Source organism: Triturus cristatus, chromosome 3_2 (assembly GCF_964204655.1).
Source record: "Triturus cristatus chromosome 3_2, aTriCri1.1, whole genome shotgun sequence".
In the NCBI taxonomy this organism is placed as follows: Eukaryota; Metazoa; Chordata; class Amphibia; order Caudata; family Salamandridae; genus Triturus; species Triturus cristatus.
The window spans coordinates 904881187-904907947 of NC_140584.1; the positions used below are offsets into that span (position 1 = coordinate 904881187).

A 26761-nucleotide genomic window follows, 5' to 3' on the forward strand; every position below is an offset into this window, starting at 1 on the left:
CAAGCGTTAACCGCCAACGCCTGCTCGCTCCGCCTCCCAATCACTCCAGCCTGCACACACCACCGGTGCCTCTTAAAGTCTCCAATTACAAATATTAGCATATCTTTGGTAATTTACGGGAAACTTCCCTCCCACCCGGGCTCTCTGCTCACACAATGCTGTCCAGCTTTTGGGCAGGGGGGACGGCGTCCACCCGGAAAAACCTGGTAAAACAAGTGGGGGGACGCCGTCCACCCGCGTGGTACCCCGACTCGAGCCCTGCATGGTAGTACTACATTGCATTTCGGTCATTCTCATAACTTCTTTGAGCATGTTAACTGATAAATTGTACATCAATCGCCTCGGACTGTTGGGATGTCCTTGGTTAGGACCAGTGAGAGAAAGTCTCTGGGAATACACTCCGTTTATTAATGTGAATCTCATACTTTTTTAGAACAGAAAACATCAGCAGCAACAGTCACGTGCTGTATTGTGACATTGATGCAAGATATAGGACAGTGTAAACACAGTTTGGGTTACTTGGCTAAATTCAAAATACATTTAAATGAGAAAGGAAAAAGCCACTACCACACAACCCCACTACCAACTCACACTGTCCCTCTGAAAAGCACTGTTTGAGACACATCACTAGGGTACCAAGAAAGGTATATAAATTGAATTTCAATTTCAGGTATGTTAACACTGCAGTGTAAGCAGAACACTAACTCGTGCACTAGTCTTATTTTATGTGAGAACAGGAATTACCGGACATATTGTAATTAATTTAGCTGACCGTAATCGGGACCCTAACGGTATTTTTTTAGGAACATAGCTGATCAGGCAGTCGTATGAGTGACAAACGATTAGGCGCAGCGGAGAAAGTCTATGTGGGCGTAACCCTTCAGACGCATACTGAGGTCATCACTGGAGCGTAATGAGGTCACCGGGCAATGACGATACAAACTGCTGCCAACGCACGTGCCCCTGCCACGTGCTGAGGTGGGTGGGGGGAAGACGGGGGAGCGAAATGGGAAGCATTTCTTAGTGTGCTGCCTAGAAAAATTTGCAACACACAACTGTGCTGGTAGAGATTTTGCGAAGATGGCGGACTATGAGGGGAGCAACACGGGGCTGAGAACTGATCTTGTGTCCTGGAGCCGAGACCTGAGATGCGGCAAGTGCTGCGGTCCAATGCTCCGCCGTGTTTTACCACTGGAGCCGTGGGCGGAAGTTCGGGAGCTTTGCCGTTTAGCCGGACCTGTGGTGAGAGGCGAGTGGGGTTTTACATGGTGGACGCTGACTGATTAATTCGCTTTGCGAGAGCTTATGGAGGAGGGATATTTTCGGAAATGTCCCCGCAGTCTGCACGTTGCATTCTACGTGCAGACTGTACGTAACAACAGGCTCGATTGACGATGTTTTTCCTCGTGTCGCCTTCCTTCCGCTGTAATGGAGGTTAACCATGAGGAACTAAATTTCCATGAGGTCTTTTCTTAAATCGTGTTATTAATCGCAATTCCGACCCTGCACTTAAGTGAGTTTAATTTGATACTTCGGCTGTCTCTGTATAGTAGATGTCGGCCTCTCTTGTTTTATGAATGCCAATTTCATACTACTGCTGTCATTTCAATCAGGAGTTTTAATGTAGCTGTCAAGCGTACCTGGTGTGAAATCTTCAGCCACTCCTGCAATTTTAGGCAGTAGTATTGTGCATCATGTGATTATTAACCATTAGCTTGGGCGTAAACATCCCATCATGTAGAGCAGAGGCCTTCAAACTTTTCTGCTCCGTATCTTCCTAAGCACATTTTTTGAAGTCGCCTCCCCTTCGAAAAAGTTATAGCAAGAACGGGGGAAGTGGGCAGAACTGAACTGTGCGCAGGTCAGATTTGTTTAAGAGATCATAAACTACAACCACAACCAATGTGCATAACTGCAAAATTTCCCGGTTCCAGTCTTGAAGTGCTATTCCAGTCTAGGTTTTTTTTCTTAGAACCTTTGGACTTGTGAGTCTGTTTTAAATTGTAATAAACACAACTACATAGTTGCCAAGTTTTCAGTTTGCTTATGTGTGGCGTTTCCAGGTCTTAGGAAGCTTATGTGTAATGCATTATGTGTGACATTTTGAGTGACACTTTATTACAGACTGAACAAAGCAGCAATGCAAGAAATTACCCCGTTTTTTTGAACCATCGCTGTCTAGAAATGGCCTTAACAGATGCAACATCCCTGATATGTTAAATGATTACCCTGACCAACAAGTGAGGATTGACAGGGGACCCATTACCCAAGAGAGTGGCAATTGGCAGCCTGCCACTTCTAAAACCCATCTTTACCACAAACAATAACACATACTGATTATTAGGAGGTGGTATTTGTGTTATGATAAACAGTAGGATTATGTTTAAAATTCCAGGTAATAACAAATATTGAGATATCACTTAAGCAGTTTTATGTGGAAAACATTAAATGCTGCAAATAAATGTACAATATCACTCCCTTAATGAGCTAGCAGATGAGATTGAAGAACTGCTGTGATGATATGGGACCGTTAGTTAACCTGCACCGCAAAGTAGTGAAAATGTGACGATGACAGCCTGTGTAGTCTCTACAACAGCATTATGGTATTGCTGGGTCGGCAACCTATAGTTGAGTATGCTGCCTTCAGTTAGTACAAGTTTCTAGCGACAAGAATAGCAAATAAAACTTACAGCTTCACCCTTTACCATTGCAGGCATGTGCGGTCACACAAGTTTAAATAAAGACGTATGTAAAGTAAATGGAAAGCATCAGTAGGTACCACACTATAAAGCATTATTTAATATTGATTGAGCTGCACTCCAATCCGCAATCTTAATGCTTTGTAGAGAAATATACTACAGTTCTTGTGGGAAACTGCAAAAAAGAATCAAATTATGAGTGTCAAAACATACAAGTTCTGTTTTTTGGTTCTATACTGTGATCATCCTGCTTAAAGTAGTTTACTGCCTGCATGTAATCCTTGTGAACTGCTGACTGAGGCTAACTTAAGTATAGCCAGTAGCCGAAGTGCATTAACAAAAGTATGGGAACTGCAACGCTGCAAACAAAGGCGGTGGGGTAAGTGAGCATGGTCATAGGCATGGATAAAAATAAAATATTGTGTAACGTTTCGGTATTTCACCTGTAGGTAACTACATATAAAACAACACACAGCTGAAATGAAAATTAAATGCAACTACGTTTGAAAATGCATTGTTGTAAATTATGAAACCTCTGTTAGTTAATGCACTGTAAAGATACATGCTTTCAGTCCTGGACGACCTTAGGCTGAAGGCTGACAAGAAGGAATCGAGCTCCCTGATACTGTTAGACCTGTCAGCGGCGTTCAATACGGTCTGTCACCAAAAATTACTCACTCGGCTAGCAGACTTGGACATTCAAGGGCAGGTCCATAAATGGTTAGAGTCCTTCCTTTCAGGAAGAACGCAGAGGATACAACTAGCGGAGCAGGTATCGGAAAAGGGTAACATTCTATGCGGGGTCCCTCAAGGCTCCGCACTATCCCCCCTTCTCTTTAATATATACCTACAGTCTTTGGTGACTATGCTAGCCAAAATGGACTGCCGGGTATTCAATTATGCGGATGATACCCAACTCATCCTAAGGATCGATAATTCGGCTCACGCCCAACAGTCAGCTTGGAGTATACTCAGATTCACAGTCAACTGGATGACTGCAAACTCTTTAAAAATCAATCCAGGTAAGACGGAAGTCCTAGCCATTTCCATCAAAAACAACCCCTGGAGCGATCAGTTCTGGCCCCAGGAGCTAGGAGCCACCCCCTTACCAGCACCTGTGGTGAAAAGTCTGGGCATCAAGATCGACTCGGAGCTTTCTATGAATAATCAAGTCAACTCGGTGGTTGGAACTTGTATAGGGCTTTTGAGACAGCTGAGGAAACTGGTGCCTCTACTCTCGATCGCAACTATGAAAACGATAGTGGCAGCAACCATTGTCTCAAGACTTGATTATGGCAACGTGCTGTATGTGGGGCTTCCCCAGAAAATTACTAACAAACTGCAGGTAGTACTGAATGATGCAGCCAGGCTCATTCTCAGACTGCCCAGAAGAACTCATGCTACTCCCCTGCTGAACGAATTGCACTGGCTGCCCATTAAGCAGAGAGCAAAGTTTAAGGAGTTGTGTATCGCCCATAAAGCTCTTTACGGCCACGCCCCAAGGGGAAAAAAAAGAACGCCTTCTCAAATACGTGCCAGGGCGCGTGCTGCGCTCAGCAGAAGCAAGTCAGCTGACCTGCCCACGTTTCAACACCACAGCCAAAGGTGGGAGAGCTTTTTCGGTCCTTCTGCCACAACTCTGGAATCAGTTGCCCAGAGATCTTCGGAAAGAATCCAGACTCTTACCATTCCGAAAAAACTAAAAACCCTTCTCTTCACAGAAGCTTTTGATACAGCCCTGAGGCCCTCTACTACCTAAAGATCTGGTCCGTCTCTCTGTTTATGTTTCTCTCTCTTCCAGAGCGCTAAGAGACCTGGCTGTGTATATGTGCTATATTAAGAGTAAATTAACATAACATAACAGAAGGTATGCTGTTCCTAATGAGACAAGGGAAAACTTAGGGAACCTGTTTTGTGTGGTCATGAGATACAGGACAGGGATTGCTCCTCTTGGAATTTGGGGCCCTCACACACCTGGCTGGGTGTCATGCCTCATCATAGGGCTGCTCCTCGTCATGTCGGCGCTGCAATACCTGACGGGCTCCCTATGAGGGGCTCATTGACGGAAACTCAACCAACGTTATATTGGGTTTTGATGCACAGCTTGTTATCAGCAAGAGCTACCTACAACTAGCGGGGCACAATACGATCTGGGGTGGTCCTGCCACACACTAAATGCTTCTAGGTTACCAACAGACCATAGTAACTTGATATGTGTCCCTTACACAAATATCGGTCCTCACAGGACACACAAATTTTAGCAACTACATTTTACACCCACCTCGTGTCTTTTTGACCACCATTGGTTCTGGGTTTTGACGTGTCCGTTTTCATGACTTATACCGACGGCTGCCTTTTGTTAAATGTCGCTAGTTACAAACAACTCTTTTCTTGCTACGTACACCTAATTATGAACTGACAACATCTTACGTGTTGTGCTCTAATCTTTTTTTCGTTTAACCCTCATACCCATTCAGTACATAGGGAAATGCCTTTTGTGATACCTGCCGGATATTGATGAAGTAGATTGAGAAACCTGACTGGGGTGAGTTCATAATTTCTTTCTGCAACCATGGTGGTGCTCCACCAAACGTGCCTGTGTGATTTCCACGATAAAAGGTCTGTGAGAGTCACTTACACGACACTCATGTTGTGTATGTTTTTGGCCATCCCCACTGTGTGCTGTGAGCTTGTCACACCGGGAACACAAGAGTTTTGTTTACTCCGTAGTCTCATATTTTAATATTTGTTTTCATTCCTTCAACAGGTTGGTCATGTTCTACCAGGTACTACACATAGTATTTTTTAGGTTGGTTTAAAGAGGTAGATTACACCATATAACCACCAGTGTGTAGATAGATTTGATGTTATTAGGTCCTAACAAATCGCCACCAGATTGAATGACTACCAGGCGAGAAACATGTTGACCTCACAATAGAACGCCCTATCTGAGACATAACCTCAGACATGCGCCTTTGTTGCTTTAATCAGGTTGGGAGACCTATTGATTAAAATTGTTTTCGTTGGCACTTCCAAACCTGTTTTAAACTTCCTTCAGGTTACACACCTCCACTCGCTCATCTACACAGGTTAGGCCCCACGGCACCAAATGGCAATTTGGAATAAAAGAACTCCGCCAAAGAGCCCCTCATAGGGAGCCGTCCGGTATTGGAGTGCTGACCTGACGAGGAGCAGCCCTATGATGAAGCATGACACCCAGCCGGGTGCGTGAGGGTCCCAAATTCCCAAAGGAGGAATCCCCGTCCTCCTGTATCGCATGACCACATAAAACTGGTTCCCTGAGTTTTCCCTTGTCTCGTCATTAGGAACAGCATACCTTCTGTATCTTTACCAAGTTTGGGCACGTATGCTGGACCTGTCTAAAAGCCCACAGTCACTCCTTTGTGATTGGTTAATGCACTATCCCAGAGAGCCACAGAATTAAAACCTCGTTGGTATAGTGAAGAATAGTGATGTGTGTATGTTTAGTGCCACAAAAACCCAGTCTGACAGAAAGCACTATGAACATGTAAGTAATTATTCTAAACTTGGACTACACAAAGTATAAGATAGGCTGTTGCGCAGAAAGGCTTGAGATAGAAATAGTGCTTCCCAAAATATTAATTAAAGTAATACTCAGACTGTACGTAGTACACTTTTTTTTTTTTTTTTTTTAAGAACTCTTTTATAAGCTCAAACTTCATAGCTTAGCTGGAAGCTCCCTTACAGTACCTTGCAAACAGAATCAATCTGTGTCATCAGAAAGCATCAAGTGGTTCCATCAATTAAAGCCAATACCAGCTTCCAAGCTCCCTTTACGTTTGCAGATTGACCAGTTGCGCCTGTTTACATTTCTTTCAGGGAAGCACGCACCCTGGCAAGAAGGCTTGTTTAGCTGTCTGCTCCCCCTTGGGTTTCACAGCACAGGAGGCTCCTGAATGACAATTTAGCTGAAGCGTTTCAACTCGCTGAAATAACTGCCCCGGGATGGTTGTTTTAAAAAAAAAAAAAGTAAGGGAACTGTTTTTCTAAAACTAAAAAAGTATGGGCTTGTTGTGCTCCTTACACCCCCCCCCCCTTTTTCGACCACTGAGTATAGCTTACACACTGCAGTGCAGGACAATCGGAACTATGCACACCACCACTCAGTGTTATTAAAGTGCAGGAGGCCCTTGGGGGGGATGCTGAGGAATGGAAAGAGGGCTGATTACCTTTCTCAGTGAACCTGCTACTGCTCTGAATCATAGTGGACTCATTTGGACTAGTACTATTTAAGTTGTTTACTCACTTTAAATGGTGAAGTGTTAGAACGGCAGAAGAATCTGCAATTCTTTCTGCATTTTATGGGGCCACTGTTAAAGGTAAACTGCAGCCCCTAGTGTAGTGTGTTCAACCTCTGGAGTCTCGCACTAGGTGAGCTTCCTTCTCGTTACGCCACTGAATAGCAGACAGGAAGGCAACAGGCGGCAGGCGGCCTGCAGAAGACACAGGAAACTTGCTCCAGAATAGTGACAGGTGATATCTGGAGCCACAGATCACAGCAGGCACTCACCAGAGTCATATTCAACATAGAAATGATGTGTGTGGGTTATTGCGAGTCTCCCCACAAATAAATCCCATGACTCCCAATCCCAGTTCTACAGACTGTGCAGTCTTATTTTGAGACTCACTACTTTGACCTGCCAGTGCAAAAGCAGCACCTGACTGAGCACTGCTGAAGCCCGTGATCAGGAGGTGGTGCCTCGTTGCGAGGCAACAGCAAGACACTCAATCCTTAACCATACAGTGCTGTCGGACAATAAAGAAGATGAAGAAAAATGCAAAGGGGCATCTCCAAAGGCAAATTATACATTGTTCCACATCAGCCTGACAACCCTTAGCCACCAGCAGCTGAATTCAGACGGTTTGACAGCCGCATCTCGATAGCATGTAATGGAAATAATAATTGTGTAAATGCGGTAAAGCACGAACTCATGAGCTGGGAGCTGTAAAGTGCGTGGCATAAAGTTGCAAATGGGGTAAGGCGAGGATAATGACTTATTTGCATTAGTCTAACCCCTAATGCACAATACTTGGCAGGGCTGCAACTCCTATTCCCAAAATTAGAAGAAAAAACCTGGGCTGGAGCAGCATATCGCAATCATTGATCTGGGAAATTTGGCATGGCTGAATGGAAGACTTGTAAAAGAGCAAATATATCAAACAGAAATTGGAAGGAAAACAATATGCCCCATAATTGTGGTGTTGTGAGCCCCTGAGCCTGCTGCAACCCAACCCGATCCACCTACACCTGCTACTCTAATGGAAGCTGCAGCCCTGAATACCAGGCTGTGTTCTCTGCCTCTTTTACCCCTTTCCCACCATGTCTAGACAGACTCTGTCACCTACAAAACAAGCATTGGCAAAGACAATAGGTTTTGCCTCTGCGAAATCTATTTCTTTTGTCAATGTCTTGTTAGACATGTTACACAGCAGCACGAGCTGCTGTGCAGCATGGCTAAAAGTAAAAAAATAAATAAATAACGTTATGATGCAGTCAACACTGGACACAGCACTTTTTTGTTTTTCAAACTTTAGGGCTTATTGTACAGCAGCTAGTGCTGTTATGCAACGTTTTAAAAAGCGAACGCCTAAAAAACATTGTGAGTTTTAATGATTCTCCATTCTCTGTGGCGAGAATTTCAATGTTTTGGCATGCACCATTATTGGGACGGTTGTTAGAGGAACAGGATGATTATTGAGAGAAGTGGAGTTTACTTCTGCTGTGCCCATCTCATTTCTATGTCTGGCTGCTATCTCTTGGCTCCCACCATCTCCTGCTGCCTGCCTCTCAAGGCGGCCCGGGGAGCTCAATAAAGCTGTGATTGAAAAGGACGAGGCCCAAGACAATGGCACGGAAAGATGATGAGGGGTGAAAGACTGCATACACTTTTGAACTGCCCCAAGTTTTTGGGTATGATCGGGAAACCCAGGAAATATTATGCACACATTGCAGGGTAGTACAGTGCAGAGTTTTATTAGCTTATAAAAGAATAACAATGGTATCTGAATACGCATGAGCATGGATGCCACGGTGGTAGCCTCTTCAGGCTGCGGCTGTTTGGTAACTGAAAAGTAAAATAAATGAAGAAAAACCAGATGCAGTATTTGGTCCAGGCTCCACGGCAGGACGAAGAAGCATAAACCAGGAAGGAAGACCAAGACGAGTAGGGCCGCTGACTAATAGGAATTGAGGAACCGAGTGATGTGGGAGGCAGCCAATGGTAAGTAAAGGTAAGTGATGGGCAGACTCCAAGCCCCTTTTAAGAATTAGTTTTTTTTGTTGTTGCAAGAACAGCGCAAGCGATTTGTAGGCAAAACCTAATAATGAGCTCCCACATTTTTCCCCGCTCTCTTCAGCAAGGGTGCCCTAAGCCATAACACTTGCCATGAAAATACGCTTGTTTGTCCCTTTTGTAAGAGCATACCGTCGTAACTGTGAGGCACTAAGCCCCTTACAGTCCTGGGCCCAATGCCACTGCTCCCATGTCACTAATGATAGCAACTGCCTTGCGAAGCGGGCAGTCTCTGCTGCACTTTGTTAAAATACAGACTACTATCCCCACCCCATTTGCTCAAGCTATTTTTATATTTTTTAAATAAAAAAGACCCTATATTTTTCCACCTTTCTCAGGAGAAGCTGCTTCAGTCTATTTGTAAATGGTAAAATTAGCCCCCGCGTAGTGTCCCTCCTCTAGGCCATCTCTTTGCTATCCAAGGATCTTACTAATTTCCTCTTTCACAAACACCATTACTCTGAGGCCCCAGTGGTCTGTAAAATCAGGGCTGTGCACCTGAACGTGACCCTGCTGGCCTCCTCTGCCTGAAAGCACATGTGCAGTCGGCGGGGTCTATGAGGACCAACATGTCCATGCAAGTTACTGTCACCCATGGGGTCATCTGGGCACTGGAGTGCCAGTTCTCTGTCGAAAAGCCAGGACTTGAAGAAACGGAGGAAAAAAACTAGCCCACAAAGGCAAAACAAAGGGCAGAAATTGAGCAGAAAAACTAGCAGAAAAGGCAAAACGGAGCAGGAGAGGACAAAACAGAGGACTGAAAAACAAACCGATAAGGCCAAATAGAGGGCAAAAGACCAAGCTGAAAAAGGCAAAACAGGGCAGAAAAACGAGCAGAAAAGGCAAAATGGGGCAGTAAAAGGCAAAACGGCTGAAAAACAAGTAGAATAAGGGAAAACAGAGCAGAAGAGGGCAAAATAGAGGGTAATACAGCAGGTAAAACAGTAAAAGGTAAAACTGCAGAAAAACAAGCAGAAAAGGCAGAACTTAGGGCAGAAAAACTTGCTGAAAAGACAAAACGGAGGGCAGAAAGAGGAGCAGAAAAACGTCCAGGAAAAGGCAAAACAGGCCAGAAAAACAAGCAGAAAATGCAAAATGGAAGGCAGAAAAAGACAAAACAGAGGACAGAAATATTAGCAGAAAAGAAACCGAGCAAGAAACGAGCAGAGGGGTCAGAAACAGGGCAGCAGGTAGACTGGCAGCAGAGGGTAATGAACTGCGTGCAAGCTGGACAGGAGAACTGTTGCAATAGGAGCTGGCACAAAAGGGTTCTCATGCTTTTTGTTAAAAACAACCATCCATGAACATTTTCATGGTGGATATTTATAGACTGTGATAGGTGATGTAAAGTTGGTATCAGCTGAGTTCTGGAAAGTGTACTCTTAATGAATGAGTATAAAAATGTTTTCCCTATGTACGGGGTGATTGCCTATTAATTAAATATATCCTTTGAAAGCACTTTTTTTTAATCTTAAACACTACATTATTTTCCAGCAGCTCATGTTATATTGCATATATGACATTAAAAAAGAAAAAAAAATATATATATATATATATATATATATAGTATCTCATCAATATAGTTTTTATTTCGATTATCATAATCAATAAAGACACAATACAAAAAGTGACTGAGGGAATTCATAATGTATAAAAATACATCCTATTAAAAACATAGTTAAAAGTTGATAAAAAAAGGTGCAAGTAAAATGCATAGGCAATAATACACAATATTCAAATATTTACACAACTTTTGGCAGATGCTTTTTACCCCTTTGATGTAAAAAAAACCAAAACGTACACCTGGTTTGGGTATCAATGACACCCACCCATACTGGGAGTGAAATTATAATGCCAGTCCACTGAGGATAGAGTCATAAGTTGGGACAGACAAGAATTAGGGTACCCTCATCGTAGAGGCTCGGATGCCCCACATCCAGCTCAAAAATTTAGCTACAGCAATTACTATAGGCTCATTCGTGTTAGTCTTCAAGATCCGTAGCGCCTCGGGGCTAGACCTTGTGCCCAGATTCAAGCATATTGATTTCAACCATTTATTTCTTGGTTTTGGTAACTTGTGAGCTGGACATACAAATAAAATATGTGCTAATGTTTCAATATGAGTTGTATATCAATGGGGTAACCCAATAGACCACTGGACTCTGGTATATATAATGGTGCAAAAAGAAAAGTCACAGTGGAATTAAATTTGCAAAGTATGGAAAAACACATATGTTGGCAATTTATACAAATTTATGACAACACCTGATAAATGCAAAGAATTACTAGATTTAATCAGTTGAGCAAGAGTTAGGTCAAAACGTTCAACAATTCAAAAGACAAAGTATATGTCAATATCATCATTTTGAATAAACAGGTGCAAGTAAGGTGACAAGTGCAAGAGTTGGGGTCAGTGCAAACTATGTGAGGGGGGAAGGTCGTGCATATAGATACATCCACAGGACATTCAGGGACCTATCCTGCCAGTTTAGTGGCAAGAACAACAGATGCAACAACATAAACAAAGAAAGCAGTTATACAATCACTGTCAATCTGGTTTGTTGATACAGGTAAATAGAAAAAGTTGACGTTTCGACCCCTATTAGGACCAGCAAAGTGAATGTCTTGGAAGCGGGGTCTTCATCAGGACCGAAGAATGAAAAGGGGGGGGGTTTGCACCTGGGTACAATAATGAGGATTAATGAGATGTGTCTAACTGATAAACAAATATATTAAGTGTAAAATTAAAGCATCAATTACCAGCATCAGCAGGAGAGATTCGAGTTGGAAAATTGGAGTGTGGGCCAACGTGGCTCCTGAGGTGGAAAAGACAAGGACGTACAACTAGATTAAAACTTAGGAGGCATAGGGTAGCATGAACCGTAAACCCAAGGTGATAGGGTACTCACCATTTGGACGGGTAGGTCAAGCACCTTAGAAGAAGAATGGCTAAGGGCGTGTGAACATTCAGAAATGGGGACAGTGGTTCAAGCGTAACCAAAGCTGTGGACAGAGGAGAGGACACACCAATGAGGCTACGGTGTGAAATGGTTTGAATTACAACAAAACGCCCACTGTGTAATGTTATAATAACGACATAAGTTAAAACGAACAATAAAAGGACTTGCATAATGTGTGTGGCACTAAGAATGTAAAAGAGTGTTCTCGTACTCAAGCTACACGGAGAGCGACGTTTAGGACGAGATTGTCAGACTCACGGTCCCGCAGCGTTCTGAAGGAGGAGGTGGAGGCTCTCATTACCTGGTCACAGTTTGAGGAAGGAATCGCCGGACGGGACTGCAGGTCCCAGGAGCCCTGAGCGCCGCAGCGCCGCAGCTGTGTAGCGGCACGCCCTCCCGCCATCCCGCCCACTAACGGGATAAAATACCTCGCGGAACCCGCTGGCGCGGGTCCCGCAGCGTTCTGAAGGAGGAGGTGGAGGCTCTCATTACCTGGTCACAGTTTGAGGAAGGAATCGCCGGACGGGACTGCAGGTCCCAGGAGCCCTGAGCGCCGCAGCGCCGCAGCTGTGTAGCGGCACGCCCTCCCGCCATCCCGCCCACTAACGGGATAAAATACCTCGCGGAACCCGCTGGCGCGGGTCCCGCAGCGTTCTGAAGGAGGAGGTGGAGGCTCTCATTACCTGGTCACAGTTTGAGGAAGGAATCGCCGGACGGGACTGCAGGTCCCAGGAGCCCTGAGCGCCGCAGCGCCGCAGCTGTGTAGCGGCACGCCATCCCGCCCACTAACGGGATAAAATACCTCGCGGAACCCGCTGGCGCGGGTCCCGCAGCGTTCTGAAGGAGGAGGTGGAGGCTCTCATTACCTGGTCACAGTTTGAGGAAGGAATCGCCGGACGGGACTGCAGGTCCCAGGAGCCCTGAGCGCCGCAGCGCCGCAGCTGTGTAGCGGCACGCCCTCCCGCCATCCCGCCCACTAACGGGATAACGTTCCACCCCTATTTCCCATTGGATGGTGCTTCGGCTCAATTGCACCATTACAAGCGGAGCGGGACGCGACGCGGGACGCCCTGGACGAAGCCCGGACTAAGGGCGGACAGTCTGAGACAGTCCGGGGCAGGAGGGGGCAGGTGGGAGCAGCAGACTGGCTTTTGGATACCTGTGTCACTGAAGTTTACCATCGTACTTTCTGTTGTGTGTATCGATTGCCAAGTTACTGTTGGTTACTGTTTAAAGCTCCCTGGGGATCGGAGGTTGTATGTGATAACCTATTTGGGAAACCCTGGTATATTGTTGTTGGTGTTTATAATAAGAAATTTCAGGGGGGTCCCGGAGCCTGATCTGCTAATTATGCCTAAAGCAAAGATAGCAGCCTCGACCACAACCATGGATAATTACCTGGTTAAGATGGTCGACAAAATTAATCAGGAACGAAGGAAATCATTAGGTCGCCCGGGGTCACAGAATCTGGTTTCCCCTCCGCCCATTTGTTTGACCTCTGAGCGCCCCCTTGTTCAGGATCTTAATACTCCCTTATTACCCCCTGACTGTATATCTGAGGGAGTTGTTACTGACATTATTAGATCGGATAGCGACACTCCTGAGTCTACGATCGACCCTGAACCAGGCCAAGCTATTTTATCTGATGTACCTACCCCCAGTCAGTCTGTTCCTAGACGCCAAAAATTAACACGCACCTGTAGGAACATTACTAAACCCACACAGTCTAAGCGAGGAGGGAATCGCCATAGTAATAAAAAGGACACCACCCCGCAGATAAACGTCCCAGCCCAATCTGTGCTAACGGAAGGAGCTAAGGTCAACTTAGATAAGGAACAGCTGGATCTTATAACCCAGGCTATAGTTGCCAAGTTTGACATATTTGTTAAACCTCTGTTGACCAAACTTTCCACTCTTGCCGATGAAGTAGTCAGATTGGGAGGTATCTTGGATTCTTTTATCAAGGCTAGACCAGCCCCAACCAATATTATTGGTACACAGGTGCCCGAGGAGACTTCTTTAATTACTTCTGATACAGCCCCAATGATGGCCGGGAACAGTAGTTCTGTATGTAGACCTGGGTGTGCCTCTGGAAAGCCTGTTGCGGTCCCCAATGTACTATCTCAGCGGCAAAACACTACAAAACCACCTGCCGCTTTAGTCCCAGGGGAATCGTTGGGCCACAACGTTAACTTCCCTAGCTCCAGAAACCCCCAACCGAACCTGCCACCTACGTGTGCACCATTTGTTGCCGTCCTTATGAACGTTCCCCCTGCTAAGAGGCTTGACAGCAATCCTGCTAGTGTAGAATCACACTCGTCATTAAAGAATAAAACTGTGGACTGGCTCCACCGACAGTGTGATTTCCCTATAGCACTATCCAGAGATATACTTTGTACTAGGAGAACTAACTGGGTTGGTAAGTCCCGTAAGACCTGCGAAGGCGACTGTATTGTCATCAACTTTCGCAACCCCCAACTTACCTCCACAGTTTTAATCAAAGCCGCTTCCCTCCCAGTGACCGAACACGGTATATCCCTGCGCCCGCTTGGGTACTTTTATAGGGACTTTGCAATTCAACCCGCCATTCAATCTGCTGACGAGCCCCATTGGTATAGGCCTAGAGTACAGGATATGGGAGCTATACCCACTATCTCTACGTTTAATAGATTCCAGCCATTAAGTGGGCTTGATTACAATGACTGACTGGAGCCGACCATAGATGGTGTTAGGTCGGAAGACTTGGACTCGAGTAAAGTGAGCTACATTGGGGTCCCCAGGATATCAACAACTATTATTAACAATATTGGTGTAAACAACCTGGACTCTACTGTGGCATGCGACCAAGGTGATTTGGTTAACGGGAGAGGGGTTAGGCCCCCGATGAACCCTTCCACATGTTTAGTTAAATCTGGTTCAAGTGTTATAGCTTGTTGGAATGTTGCGGGACTTTCCCACAAGGATGATTGTTTAGGTTGGTTTGATTTTATCAATCTTTTTAATATTTTATGTTTCCAGGAAACTTGGAGTTTGGTCCCCATTAATTATAACGGGTTTGTCTCATATTCAATACCTGCAGTGGCTTCAAACTCAGGAAGAGCCAAGGGTGGCCTCCTGACACTGATTTCTGTTGACGCCCCGTTTGTAGTAAAGAAACATGTCCCGGTGGGGGAGCATTCCCAAATCCTTTGGCTTTGTAAGGAGCAGGATAGGAATATCCTTTTAATCAACTTTTATAATAATGTTTTTGATAATTCTAGGCAACGGATAGCTTTTGCGTTGGAGGAAGCTTTGGTTAAAATTGTTACAGGAAATGAAATCGCCTTTGAGTTTATCTGGTTGGGTGATTTTAATGTTTCTACCTGTATGTCCTCTGCCCATAGGGTTTGTGGTTTTTTAAGCACCCAAGGAGAAGGAGTCACCCATTTTCCCCATAATCCTTATGGGGATTCATTAAATAAAATCCTGATGACATATGATATGGAGATCATGGGGAATGCGAGGGGTGTCTTTGATGAAATTGTCCCTACCTTCACGGGCAGAAACGCTAACTCTGTCATTGATTTTATCTGTACTTCCACTAGCCTTATTCCATGGTGTTCTGCCCCTCTGGTAGTAGATAATCTGATTAGTGATCACAACTGCCTGACCATGGAGATGGCTTTTTGGAAAATTAATACAGGTCCCAAACCTAGTATTGTGGATAACATTGAACCACATAGAACAAATGGATATAGAATTAGGTGGAAGGGAGAGAAGGCAGACCTCCTGTCTAGCTCCATCATTAAGAACTGCTCTAAAGAAATTGAAACTATCCTAGTGAGTGAAGAATCGTCAGCTGTAATTCTGAATACATTTGTCGACATCAATCACTCCATAGAAGCAGTATTCACCAAAAATTTTAAGGGCGATTCAAATCGGCTAAGGGGGTGGTTTGATCATGCCTGTACTGCTGCCCTGAAGACCCTTAAGGTGGCATTGGCAGATAAACAGAGGGACATTATTTTTATTCGGCATCTAAGGGCAACTTATAAGGCAGCCGTGTCAGAGAGAAAGGCAGAACTTAAGCGTGAGGCATGGGATAAGTTAGACCGGGCTGCTGAAACCTCTGATTCCTCGCTGTTTTGGGCCACAGTCAACAGCCCTTTTTTAAGGGACGAGGCTGCACCTATTCTGTCAGCTAATGTTAGCGTCGAAAGCTGGGTTTCCCACTTTTCCCTGATTTTTGATTCTGATAAACACATGGACAATGGTGGTGGGGTCCGGCCAATACTTCCCCTAGATATTACATGTGCCGAGGTTAAGAAATGTATTATTGCAAGTAAAGGTGGGAAGGCTCAGGGACCTGATGGTGTGCCGGTGGATATTTATAAAAAAGAACCTGAAATCTGGGGCCCATTATTGACCAAGGTATTTAACACTGCTGTGAGACATGGTGCACCGCCTACTTGGGAGGAATCTATTATTATCCCCATCTATAAAAAGGGGGAGAAGGGTGATGCTAAGAACTATCGGCCTATCTCCCTTCTCGATTCGTCCGTGAAAATCATGAGCCGGGTGCTCCTTGTCAGACTTGAAGAGTGGGCTGAAGATCATAATATCCTGGCCAATTCCCAATATGGATTCCGGAAGGGCAGAGGCACAGTTGAACAGTGCCTCAACCTAGAACTACTAATTGGGAAATATACTATGGCCAAGAAAGGTTCCCTCTTCCTCTGTTTCGCCGACCTTAGTAGTGCCTTCGATATGGTTAACCATCAGATTCTTTGGGAGACACTACTTGGAATGGGGGCACCGGAGGGCATTGTCCATTTCCTGGCCAGACTGTACGTTAACCTTAGCTCTAGCGTTCGATACGGCCCGGGTGGGGAGTGCACTCCTAAGTTCTCTGTTAAGCGTGGCATTAGGCAGGGGTGTGTGTTAGCCCCATTGCTTTTCACACTTTTTATTAACGAGGTAGACTCTGTCTTAAGGTCTGTGGGGGCAGATGCCCCAACCATTCTTGACTCCTATATCCCGGTATTACTGTATGCGGACGACGCAGTACTTCTCTCTAGGACCCCTGTAGGCCTCCAACGCCTCATGGACAGGTTTTCCTTGTTTATTGGGGAAAGGAAGCTGGTCATTAACAAAACAAAGACCTTTGTCATGGAATGTGGTAAGGGCCGTAAAAAACCTCATTCATTCTTTATGGAAGGACAGAGGGTACAGACGGTAGATACATTTAACTACTTGGGTGTCACCTTCTCCAAGACAGGTAGCTGGACCAGCGAAGTTACCCACGTTAGAGCAAGAATGGCGAAATGTGCTCACGGGGTATTTACGTTCGCCTCTAAGATCGGGGATAAACGTATTAGCGACATGCTGAAGATCTACCAAATGAGGTGCCTTTCAATTGCCCTTTATGGGGCAGGTGTCTGGGGGCATGTTTCGGTTGGGAATCTCCAAGTGGAGGAAAATCTGTTTCTAAAAAGGTTACTCTGTTTGCCTACCTCAGCATCCACGCATTTGGTCCATAGGGAATTTGGAATATCTCATCTTCTAGATTCCATTGCCCATAGACCTTTAATGCTGTGGCGTGCGATCTGGGCCAAGGAGGAGACCTCCATGAATAGAGATATTATTAAGGACTGTTTATCTCTAGATAATCATTTGAAGATCCCCTGGGTAAAATATGTTATGCACAGTTTTAAGGACATTTATGGTGTTAATCTATACGAGGACTGCTATGCTGCCAATAGTATGTCCAAAAGTGAAATGAAGTCTGTTTGGTTATCACTAAAGTTTGAGCAACATTTGAAGGCCAGTAGCAACTTATCCACCTGCAAGCTCTATGACAGTTGCTGTGAGATGTCAGGTTATCAACCCTATTTGAGCTTTGTTACTAGGCCCTCTCACAGGTTCGTTTTAACCAGACTGCGCTTCGGAATTGTTCACCATTTGGTGGCGTTTCCGAATACCAAAAAATACCCCATGGGTCCTTGTCCCTGTGATGGAACCACAGCCCAAAGTACCATGCACTTTCTATTGTTTTGCCCACTATATGGTAACTACCGTATTGCATTTTTAAAACCCCTGTATAAGAAACTCGGTGTCAGAACAGTTAAGGATGTCACGAAATTGATATTTAACCCCACTCCCGATGTCTGTTTTTTCACAGCCACATTCCTTTTAAAAGCTATCAAGGCTAGGCCTAGTATTATCATCTTTTAAAATTGATATTGTCGTTTTTTATGTATTATCTGTTTTAACTCCACTGATGATGTTTTTATGAATTATTCTTGCTATTAGCCTATGTGTATCTTTGATGTTTTTTATGTGTATTGCTTTTATGGACTTCGTTGTCAAGCTCCGAATAAAGCTTTATGAATTGAATTGAGTTGAAATGCTAAAAATCATGCAGTGCTTACAGTGTTTGTGCGCTGTATTAAAACGTAGTGGCGCTGTACCTAAACATTAGCACTAAGGTGAACATCGCATCCGTTGCAGCATTGAAAAGCATTTGAGAGCTAACCAGCCTGAATAAATAGAGGCTTGTCAGCGCCTGCGGTGAATTATATGCAAATTTGAGACGCACGTATGTGAAAAGAAATTATCGGCGTTAAAACTGCAGTGACAGGCCAAAATCACTCGTCTCGGGATTGTGCAGTTAACTTAACCCCGAATAACTTAATAGAATATCCGTGCGGGAGACTGGGTGGAATGATTAGCACGGATTGAAGAAACACACGGGGAAGGAGCAGCGAAGAGCGCAGCGTGACATACCTCCAGGGCAGCGTAGAAGCATCTGACAGCTAACCCCGGAGGTTGTCACGTGACTAGTTAAATACCGGATGTCAATCCTGTACGTGCAGCCAAGGTGGTTGCAGGCTGATTTGTCGAAACCCGGGGGTGGGGCAGCCAAACTTGAAACTAATCGTGGTGAAACATAACCGTGAATGACATGACATAAGCTCGGGGCAGCCAAACTTAAAACTCATTGTGGTGAAATGCAACACTGAATGACATAAGCTAGCGGTTGGCTGTGAGGAATATCGAGCATGATTATCATTAAACCGCACACAGTGAAAGGCAAATCATCGGATTGAAACAATGGCATTAGACTGTTAATTACACAAGTTTACGAGAAATATTCACCGTAGTGTAGAAATACATTTTCAGTAGTGTGAAAGCATAGGTGCCAACGGTGATCCTAGTTGTATGACAGCCTATGTACTGAAATTAAAAAGTCACTCTATCGAATTAGGATGAACATACATAGAGGTTGATAAGAGAATTGAAAGCGTCATGTGAGCACAGATTTCGTAAGGGTACCGTTTGGTTAACATGATGCAGGCTATTATTGTTCCCTAGGGTGACAGGTTCAAATGTATAACGTGGGTCCTAGGTGTTAATCAATAAAGATAGTTGGGCATACGTTGTGTCTAATTCATTGAGGCCATTTTGGACAGATCTAAAACGATCCATCCATTTGCATTCTCTGACGTTGAGAATTGAGCATGGGTCCCCTCCCCTGACACCCAGTGTGATGGCCTCAATGACCAGCCATTTCATTGATTCTGGGGGATGGTTGTGTGATTGGAAATGATCGACCATGGAGGCTCCCATGGTGCCACATCTTATCCTGCTACAATGCTGTAATAACCGACACTTAACCTTCTGTGTTGTCTGACCTATGTAGATTTTATTACAGGGGCAGACAATGGCATAAATGACGTTCTTAGTATTACAGTTAGTAAGTGTTTTGAGGTCCACTGTGCAGTTACTATGTTGGAACGTCTTGGTTTCAATGGTAAGGTTACAAGCTTTGCACTTTCCACATTTGACATGACCTACTGGGGCTGGAAGTTGCCGCATTGATTCAATGGTAGGTTTAGGAGGCGTGTCCAAGAGAGATTTGACCACATGGTCACGTACATTTTTACCTTTCTTGAATGACTGTAATACCATTGTTGCAATCCGATGATTTGCCTTTCACTGTGTGCTGTTTAATGATAATCATGCTAGATATTGCTCACAGCCAACCGCAAGATTATGTCATTCAGTGTTACATTTCACCACAATGAGTTTTAAGTTTGGCTGCCCCGAGCCTATGTCATGTCATTCACTGTTATATTTCACCACGATTAGTTTCACGTTTGGCTGCCCCACCCCCGGGTTTCGACAAATCAGCCTGCAACCATCTAGGCTGCACGTACATGATTGACATCAGGTATTTAACTAGTCACGTGACAACCTCCGGGGTTAGCTGTCAGATGCTTCAACGCTGCCCTTGAGGTATATCACGCTGCGCTCTTCGCGGCTCCTTCCCCCGTGTGTTTCTTCAATCCGTGCTAATCATTCCACCCCGTCTCCCGCACGGATATTCTATTATGTTATTCTGGGTTAAGTTAACTGCACAATCCGGAGACAAGTGATTTTGGCTTGTCACTGCAGTTTTAACGCGATAATAATTTCTTTACACATACGTGCGTCTCTAATTTGCGTATAATTCACCGCAGGCGCTAACAAGCCTCTATTTATTCAGGCTTGTTAGCTCTCCAATGCTTTTCAATGCTGCAACGGATGTGATGTTCACCTTAGTGCTAACGTTTAGGCACGGCGCCACTACCACACAGTGGGCGTTTTAATACAACGCACAATCACTGTAAGCGCTGCATGACTTTTAGCATTTTAACTCTTTTACATTCTTAGTGCCACACACATTATGTAAGTCCTTTTTATTGTTCGTTTTAACTTATGTCGTTATTATAACATTACACAGTGGGCGTTTTGTTGTAATTAAACCATTTCACACCGTGGCCTCATTGGTGTGTCCTCTCCTCTGTCCACAGCTTTGGTTACGCTTGAACCACTGCCCCCCTTTCTGAATGTTCAGACCCCCCTAGCCATTCTTCTTCTAAGGTGCTTGACCTACCCTTCCAAATGGTGAGTACCTTATCGCCTTGGGTTTGCGGTTCATGCTACCCTATGCCTCCTAAGTTTTAATCTAGTTGTACTTCCTTGTCTTTTCCACCTCAGGAGCCACGTTGGCCCACACTCCAATTTTCCAGCTCGAATCTCTCCTGCTGATGCTGGTAATTGATGCTTTAATTTTACACTTAATATATTTGTTTACCAGTTAGACACACCTCATTAATCCTCATTATTGTCCCCAGGTGCAAACCGCCCCCCCCCCCTTTCATTCTTCGGTCCTGATGAAGACCCCGCTTCCAAAACATTCACTTTGCTGGTCCTAATAGGGGTCGAAACGTCGACTTTTTCTATTTACATGTATCAACAAACCAGATTGACAGTGATTATTTAACTGCTTTCTTTGTTTATGTTGTTGCATCTGTTGTTCTTGCCACTAAACTGGCAGGATAGGTCCCTGAATGTACTGTGGATGTATCTATATGCACGACCTTCCCCCCACCCCCCCCCTCACATCGTTTGCACTGACCCCCAACTCTTTCACTTGTCACCTTACTTGCACCTGTTTATTCAGAATGCGGATATTGACATATACTTTCTTTTGAATTGTTGATAGTTTTGACCTAACTCTTGCTGAACTGAATAAATATAGTAATTCTTTGCATTTATCAGGTGTTGTCATAAATTTGTATACATTGCCAACATATGTGTTTTTCCATACTTTGCAAATTTAATTCCAACGTTTCAATATGAGCTGGACATGTATTACATTTATCATCCGTCAAGGAATGCCATCTACTTGTAAATGATTTTATTGGGAGGAAACCCACTCTAAATTGATGGAATATATGTTTATTGATTTTTAAGCTTTAGTACATTTCACTGAAATTGCAGTCAACAGTACTTAAGGAACTAAACATGCACCTGACAATACATCAAAAATGGGAAATCTTCACCCACACTCACCCGAAGCAATCACCGAAGGTCAATTGCACTACATCCCCAAATATTGGAAGATCACTATTCTGGTTACAATGACGCTCTTAGATCCTTCAGAATCGCACAAACATTGCGAGGCAGTCGCAGCACCCTATGAAAGAGGAGTATTCTAGTGTTTTAACCATCCACCACTCACCTTGGATCATGCGTGGGCATCCCTTACTCGTGTATGTGACCCTCTCTGCCGCCATGTATTTCCATCCTTCTTTTCCACTCTGTCAATTTCGGGGCCTCAAGCACCCCCCCCCCCCATAGTACCTTACCGCATCACGCTTGGCCACTACCGGCCCCAAGTTGCAAAACCGAAGCTGGGCTATGGGAATATCTACATCCCAGTATCCCCAAAAGGATATACTTGGGCTCAAGAGGTATGTCCTCACCCACCACCGAGCCAATTCTCCCACCACCCGCACTTAATATCTCTTGAGCGATAGGAAAGCTGCAGAGCGTGTAAATGTCTACATTCGAGGCAGCTCGAGGAGGAGCATGTCCCATGCGGTGTAGCCGCACCCTATCATGATACATCCGATGTAGGATTTTCTTTTTGTTTTATGCTTATGGGCCTCAGGGGAGTTCTCAAGGGCCACGATCTGTTGTTCCAGGCCCTCAATCTCCGCCACCTCTCTTTTTTTATTCTGGGCCAGGGTGTTCTGCGCCTTGTCCTGCTGCACCATTTTGTACGCCTCCCACAAAACCACCACCGAATCGACCGATCCCTGATTCTCCCCGAAAAGCCGAAAAGACATTTAGTTTTGTTAGCCACCTCTGCGTCCCTCAGTTCAGTCTCCAACTCCCTTATGGCAGACGGCCCGACCCTCCATACTGACCCAAAGCTGGGAGTGATCTGACAGGCCTCGAGACAGATGGTCCGCTTTCAGAACCCTGGTCACATCTCCCACGGGGACAAAAAGATAATCAAGCTAAGTGAACCTCTCATGTACCCCAAAGAAGTAGGAGTAGTCCCTGCCTGAGGGGTGATGGCATCTCAACAAGTCACTGAGGCCCAAGCAGTGTGCAAACCTCTCCAAAGGAGTGAGCCCTGTCAAGGCCTCAGCCGCCCTCGAGCGATTTACAGCCGGGAGCATCAAATCATTAAAATTGTCCCCATGCCAATGCTTGGCCAAGGTGGTTTCCGGAAGGATCACTGCCACCTGGTCATATACCAACTGCTGAAGGTGAGGTGGTGCATAGACACAGACCAACATTATGGGCGTCCTGTCCCAGACACCCTTAAATCCCACATATCTTCCATGTTGGTCAATCGAGGTTATGGAGATTGTGCACGGGGGCTGTTTTTTGACAAGTATCGTCACTCCCCTCAAACCGGAGGTAAACCTCGCATCTGCTATGATCGTGTAGGCACCCTTACCCAGGAAACCACACTTGGTCCCCCTCCAAATGTGTCGCCTGAAGTAAAATGACAGCAGGGCGCTGGTGTCTTGTATACTGCAGAACAAAATCCTGCTTAACCTTGTTGCCCAGCCCAATGACATTCCAGGACATGTTATGGAGGTGGCCGTGTAACCTATCCTGCATTGTATGATGTTCACCAGGAGGCGGGAGCGGTCCCCTCTGGCTTCCCGGCAGGTGTGGTTTAGTGACAAATAGTTTTCTCCCTAACTAAACTATAACTAATAAACTCTCCCTAAACGAGACCCCAAACTGGCATACCTTCCACCCCTCTCCAATATAAAAAAAATAAAATTTCAACTGGACACTCATTTGTGCATAGGGAAAGAGAGGTCTGTCCCCTACCCATGAGACCCTAACACCCAAGCTGACTAACTTAAAACGGGGGTGAAAATGATGACTAAAGAACAACACCCACTCCCACCCAATGTAAAGGAAGGAGAGTAAGAGAGAGAGAGCGAGCAAGATAAGTGAGAACTTGGCCTTGCACCAATGCAAGTCGGCAGAAGAAGATGGGTGAGAGAGGGGCAGGAGGGGGAGATCAGACAAAATAGATGCGTAGCCCACAGTCCAGCCTGCATACTCCTCTCCCGAACCTGAGAGCCCCAAATACAATATAAAAAATACCCACTAATAACCCCACAACAGTATGGATACTTTTGCCTGTCTAATTGCCAATAGTCCCAGCAGTGTTCTCCGAAGGACGTCTCACCTGCCCACCCTAGGCTACGCAGGGCCACCTTAGTCGTGACTCAGCTAGAGAGGGCAAATGGCACATCAGCGGCACAGTGCCAGTGGACAACTTTAGGTGAAACAAAGTGGAGAGTTCAGTCAAACATTATGGTCCTATGTGCCTTCTATCACTACAGAGCCACTATTAGCCGAAGTCACCCTTGTGGCTGCCTCCACCAGCGCTCTGCGTTCCTCCCTCTCCTGCCAACTTGGTGCAACACCACCTGACCTTTTCAGGCTGATCGTCCACTAGAGCGCATCCGCCGTGACATCCCTCGCAGGCCTCTTCCCTGTCATCCCATATTCTCCACCCTAGGGCCACCTTTAGGGGGCGATCCTCGCCACAGACCTCCAGCCAGTCCCACACCTCATCAGGAGTCACTAAAAAGTGGGCACGTACATCATGGAGTACCTTTAATTTTGCCAGGTAAAGCAACATGAATGTCAGGCCTATAGTTTTCAATTTTTGTTTAGCCCCAGCAACTGACTGACCAGCTGGATGTAATCAGGAAAGATACGGATAACATGATTCTCGTATCCTGGGTCCACGTGCATCCTTATCTCACAGAGGATAGCGTTCCTATCCCTGTAGTTAAGGAGTTTCGTTATTAGTGACCACGGTGGTGCCCCCGCGGGTGGAGGCAATGCCAAAGATCGGTGAGCCCTTTCTACTACGAACACAGAGGACAGGGCAGTATATGGGATCTTCTCTCTAAGCCATCTTTCTAAGAAAAGACTGGGTGCTGAGCCCTCCTCCCCCTCCGGTAATCCAACAAATCGTAGGTTGCACCTCCTGGAGTGCCCTTCTGCGTCCTCCGCACGCACCTCTAGTTTCTGCATCTGTGTTATGAGGGTTTCTACGTGGCATAAGGGAGGACAGTTCCTCCTGTATCTGGACAACTTTTCGTTCCGTGGCCTTGGATCTGTCGGCTATCTTTTCAGGTCTGGCCATGTATTGGTCCATTTTGATTTGCTGGGTTCCTTGGGGTGACCTGTCCCTTCCCATGTTGGAGCTTCATTGGAGGGCAGACATGACGGATATGAGAAGTCTTCAGCGCACACCACAGTTGCAAGGCATCCCAGCCTGAGCACACCTCCTGCTTTACCTCCCCAGCCCCAGACAGTCCCTGTAAAGGAAGTGCCCACTGCATATGACGGAGTTCTGGCTGTGGTCTTTTGATCCCCTCCTGTATCACTAGGACCAGCGTCTCCCCAGGCCCCCAAGTCCAGTGCCGTATGTTAGACCTGCCCCCCTCACTCCCCCCACCAGGCGGTGGGTGGGGGACTGCCCTGCAATCCCTGGATGAGGATCAGCCAGGCGAACAGTGTTCAGCTGGTCCCGAGGGAGAGGTCGGGACGTGTAGCTCCTAGGGCAACCAACTGGCATGGGTGCAAATTCAGGAAGGTGAGTGTAAAAATTCCTGACAAAGGGTCAAAATTTAAGACAGGAGGTCAAACTACAGGACAAAACGTAGGTTTTACAGACCCTTCCGAGGAGGTCGCCCACTAGTATATAAGTAAATAGACCACCATTTAAGTACAAGTCAAAATACGTTTATATTAGGTTGAGACAATCGTGCACTTCACGTTTTTAGGTCTATCCTAGAGTCAGCTCGCATGCGCTGCTCTACGAGACTTCTAGTTGAGTTGGGAATAGAAGCTCCGCCCGCTCTTTGCCCTTATTTGCCATTGGCTTGTTTCATTGTCCTTCCTAAATGCTGGCTTCTGATTCCTAAATAAGCTTGTTAGACCCTCCTTAGTACCGCCTCGTCTTCATTTGTCACCTCCCATGGTGACTGGCCCTTTTACTTCAGTAGTTACACCGTACCTGTTATTTTGTCTTTAAGCGCTATTTTCTTTATTGAGTCTCTCTTACTGCAGGCACGACGTTCTTTGGTGCCTTCTTTAAAACCCCGCCCTTCCCCCTGTTGTCGGTGCCTTCTTTACCTCCCTCCCTCCAAACGTCCGTGCCTTCTCTCCCCCCCCGCCCTCCCTCCCGCTGACCGTGCCTTTTTTACCCCGCCGCCCCTCGCTCCTGTTGTTCGTGATGCCTACCATTTGCAATGCAATAGGTTTCGCATTTACGCAAGTTTGAGCTATTGGCATTGTAAATGACAATGCCTTTTATTTATGTTTTGATTTCTAAAACATGAATAAAACGCATTGTCATTTACAATTCCAATAGCTTAAAGTTGTGTAAATGTGAGACTTATTGCATTGCAAATGCTTCTGTTGTCACATCCTGACCCCCCAATGTATGAGTTCCCGGAGTATAGTTTTTCCACTTCTAGCATCGATTTAGCTTTGCCCTGTGCCGCTCCATAACACCCATTATTTCATTACCAGACTGACGTTTTGTCCATGGCCAGACTCCTCTCTGCGTATAGCCCTGAACGTTACACTCTGATAAATTTAAGGCAGTTCGGTTTTCAGTGCCTTCCCTCATACAGTGCATGTTGAGGACGTTGTCATGGAAACGCATGCAGCGTTCTTGTCAGGGGAATACGTGAAGCGTACTGATGGTTTACCCAGTCTCACATCGCGGGCTGACATTTTAGAAAGCCTCCTTATGGAACCCGGGACCATGAGTGGCGGCTTTCACACCTTTAGATATAACTTTGGAGCTCCTACAATATCGGTACTTGCGTGGTGGCTGAGGTTATGAGGTATCTGTGCGTGCAATTTCTCAGAGGGTAAATTTCGGTCCACATTT

At 45.5% G+C, this 26761-nt stretch overlaps 1 protein-coding gene across 2 annotated transcripts in view; it reads left to right on the top strand.

The window, feature by feature from the left end:
• The first annotated feature begins 990 nt into the window (after positions 1–990).
• The window catches only part of LOC146858426 (multidrug and toxin extrusion protein 2-like), a 722400-nt gene continuing 696629 nt past the window's right edge, over positions 991–26761 (top strand). For both annotated transcript variants that reach the window (XM_085649347.1, XM_085649348.1), the window contains exon 1: positions 991–1242. In XM_085649347.1, the coding sequence (XP_085505473.1) occupies positions 1081–1242 (162 nt within the window). In that variant the 5' untranslated portion in view covers positions 991–1080. The remainder of the gene's footprint in view (positions 1243–26761) is intronic.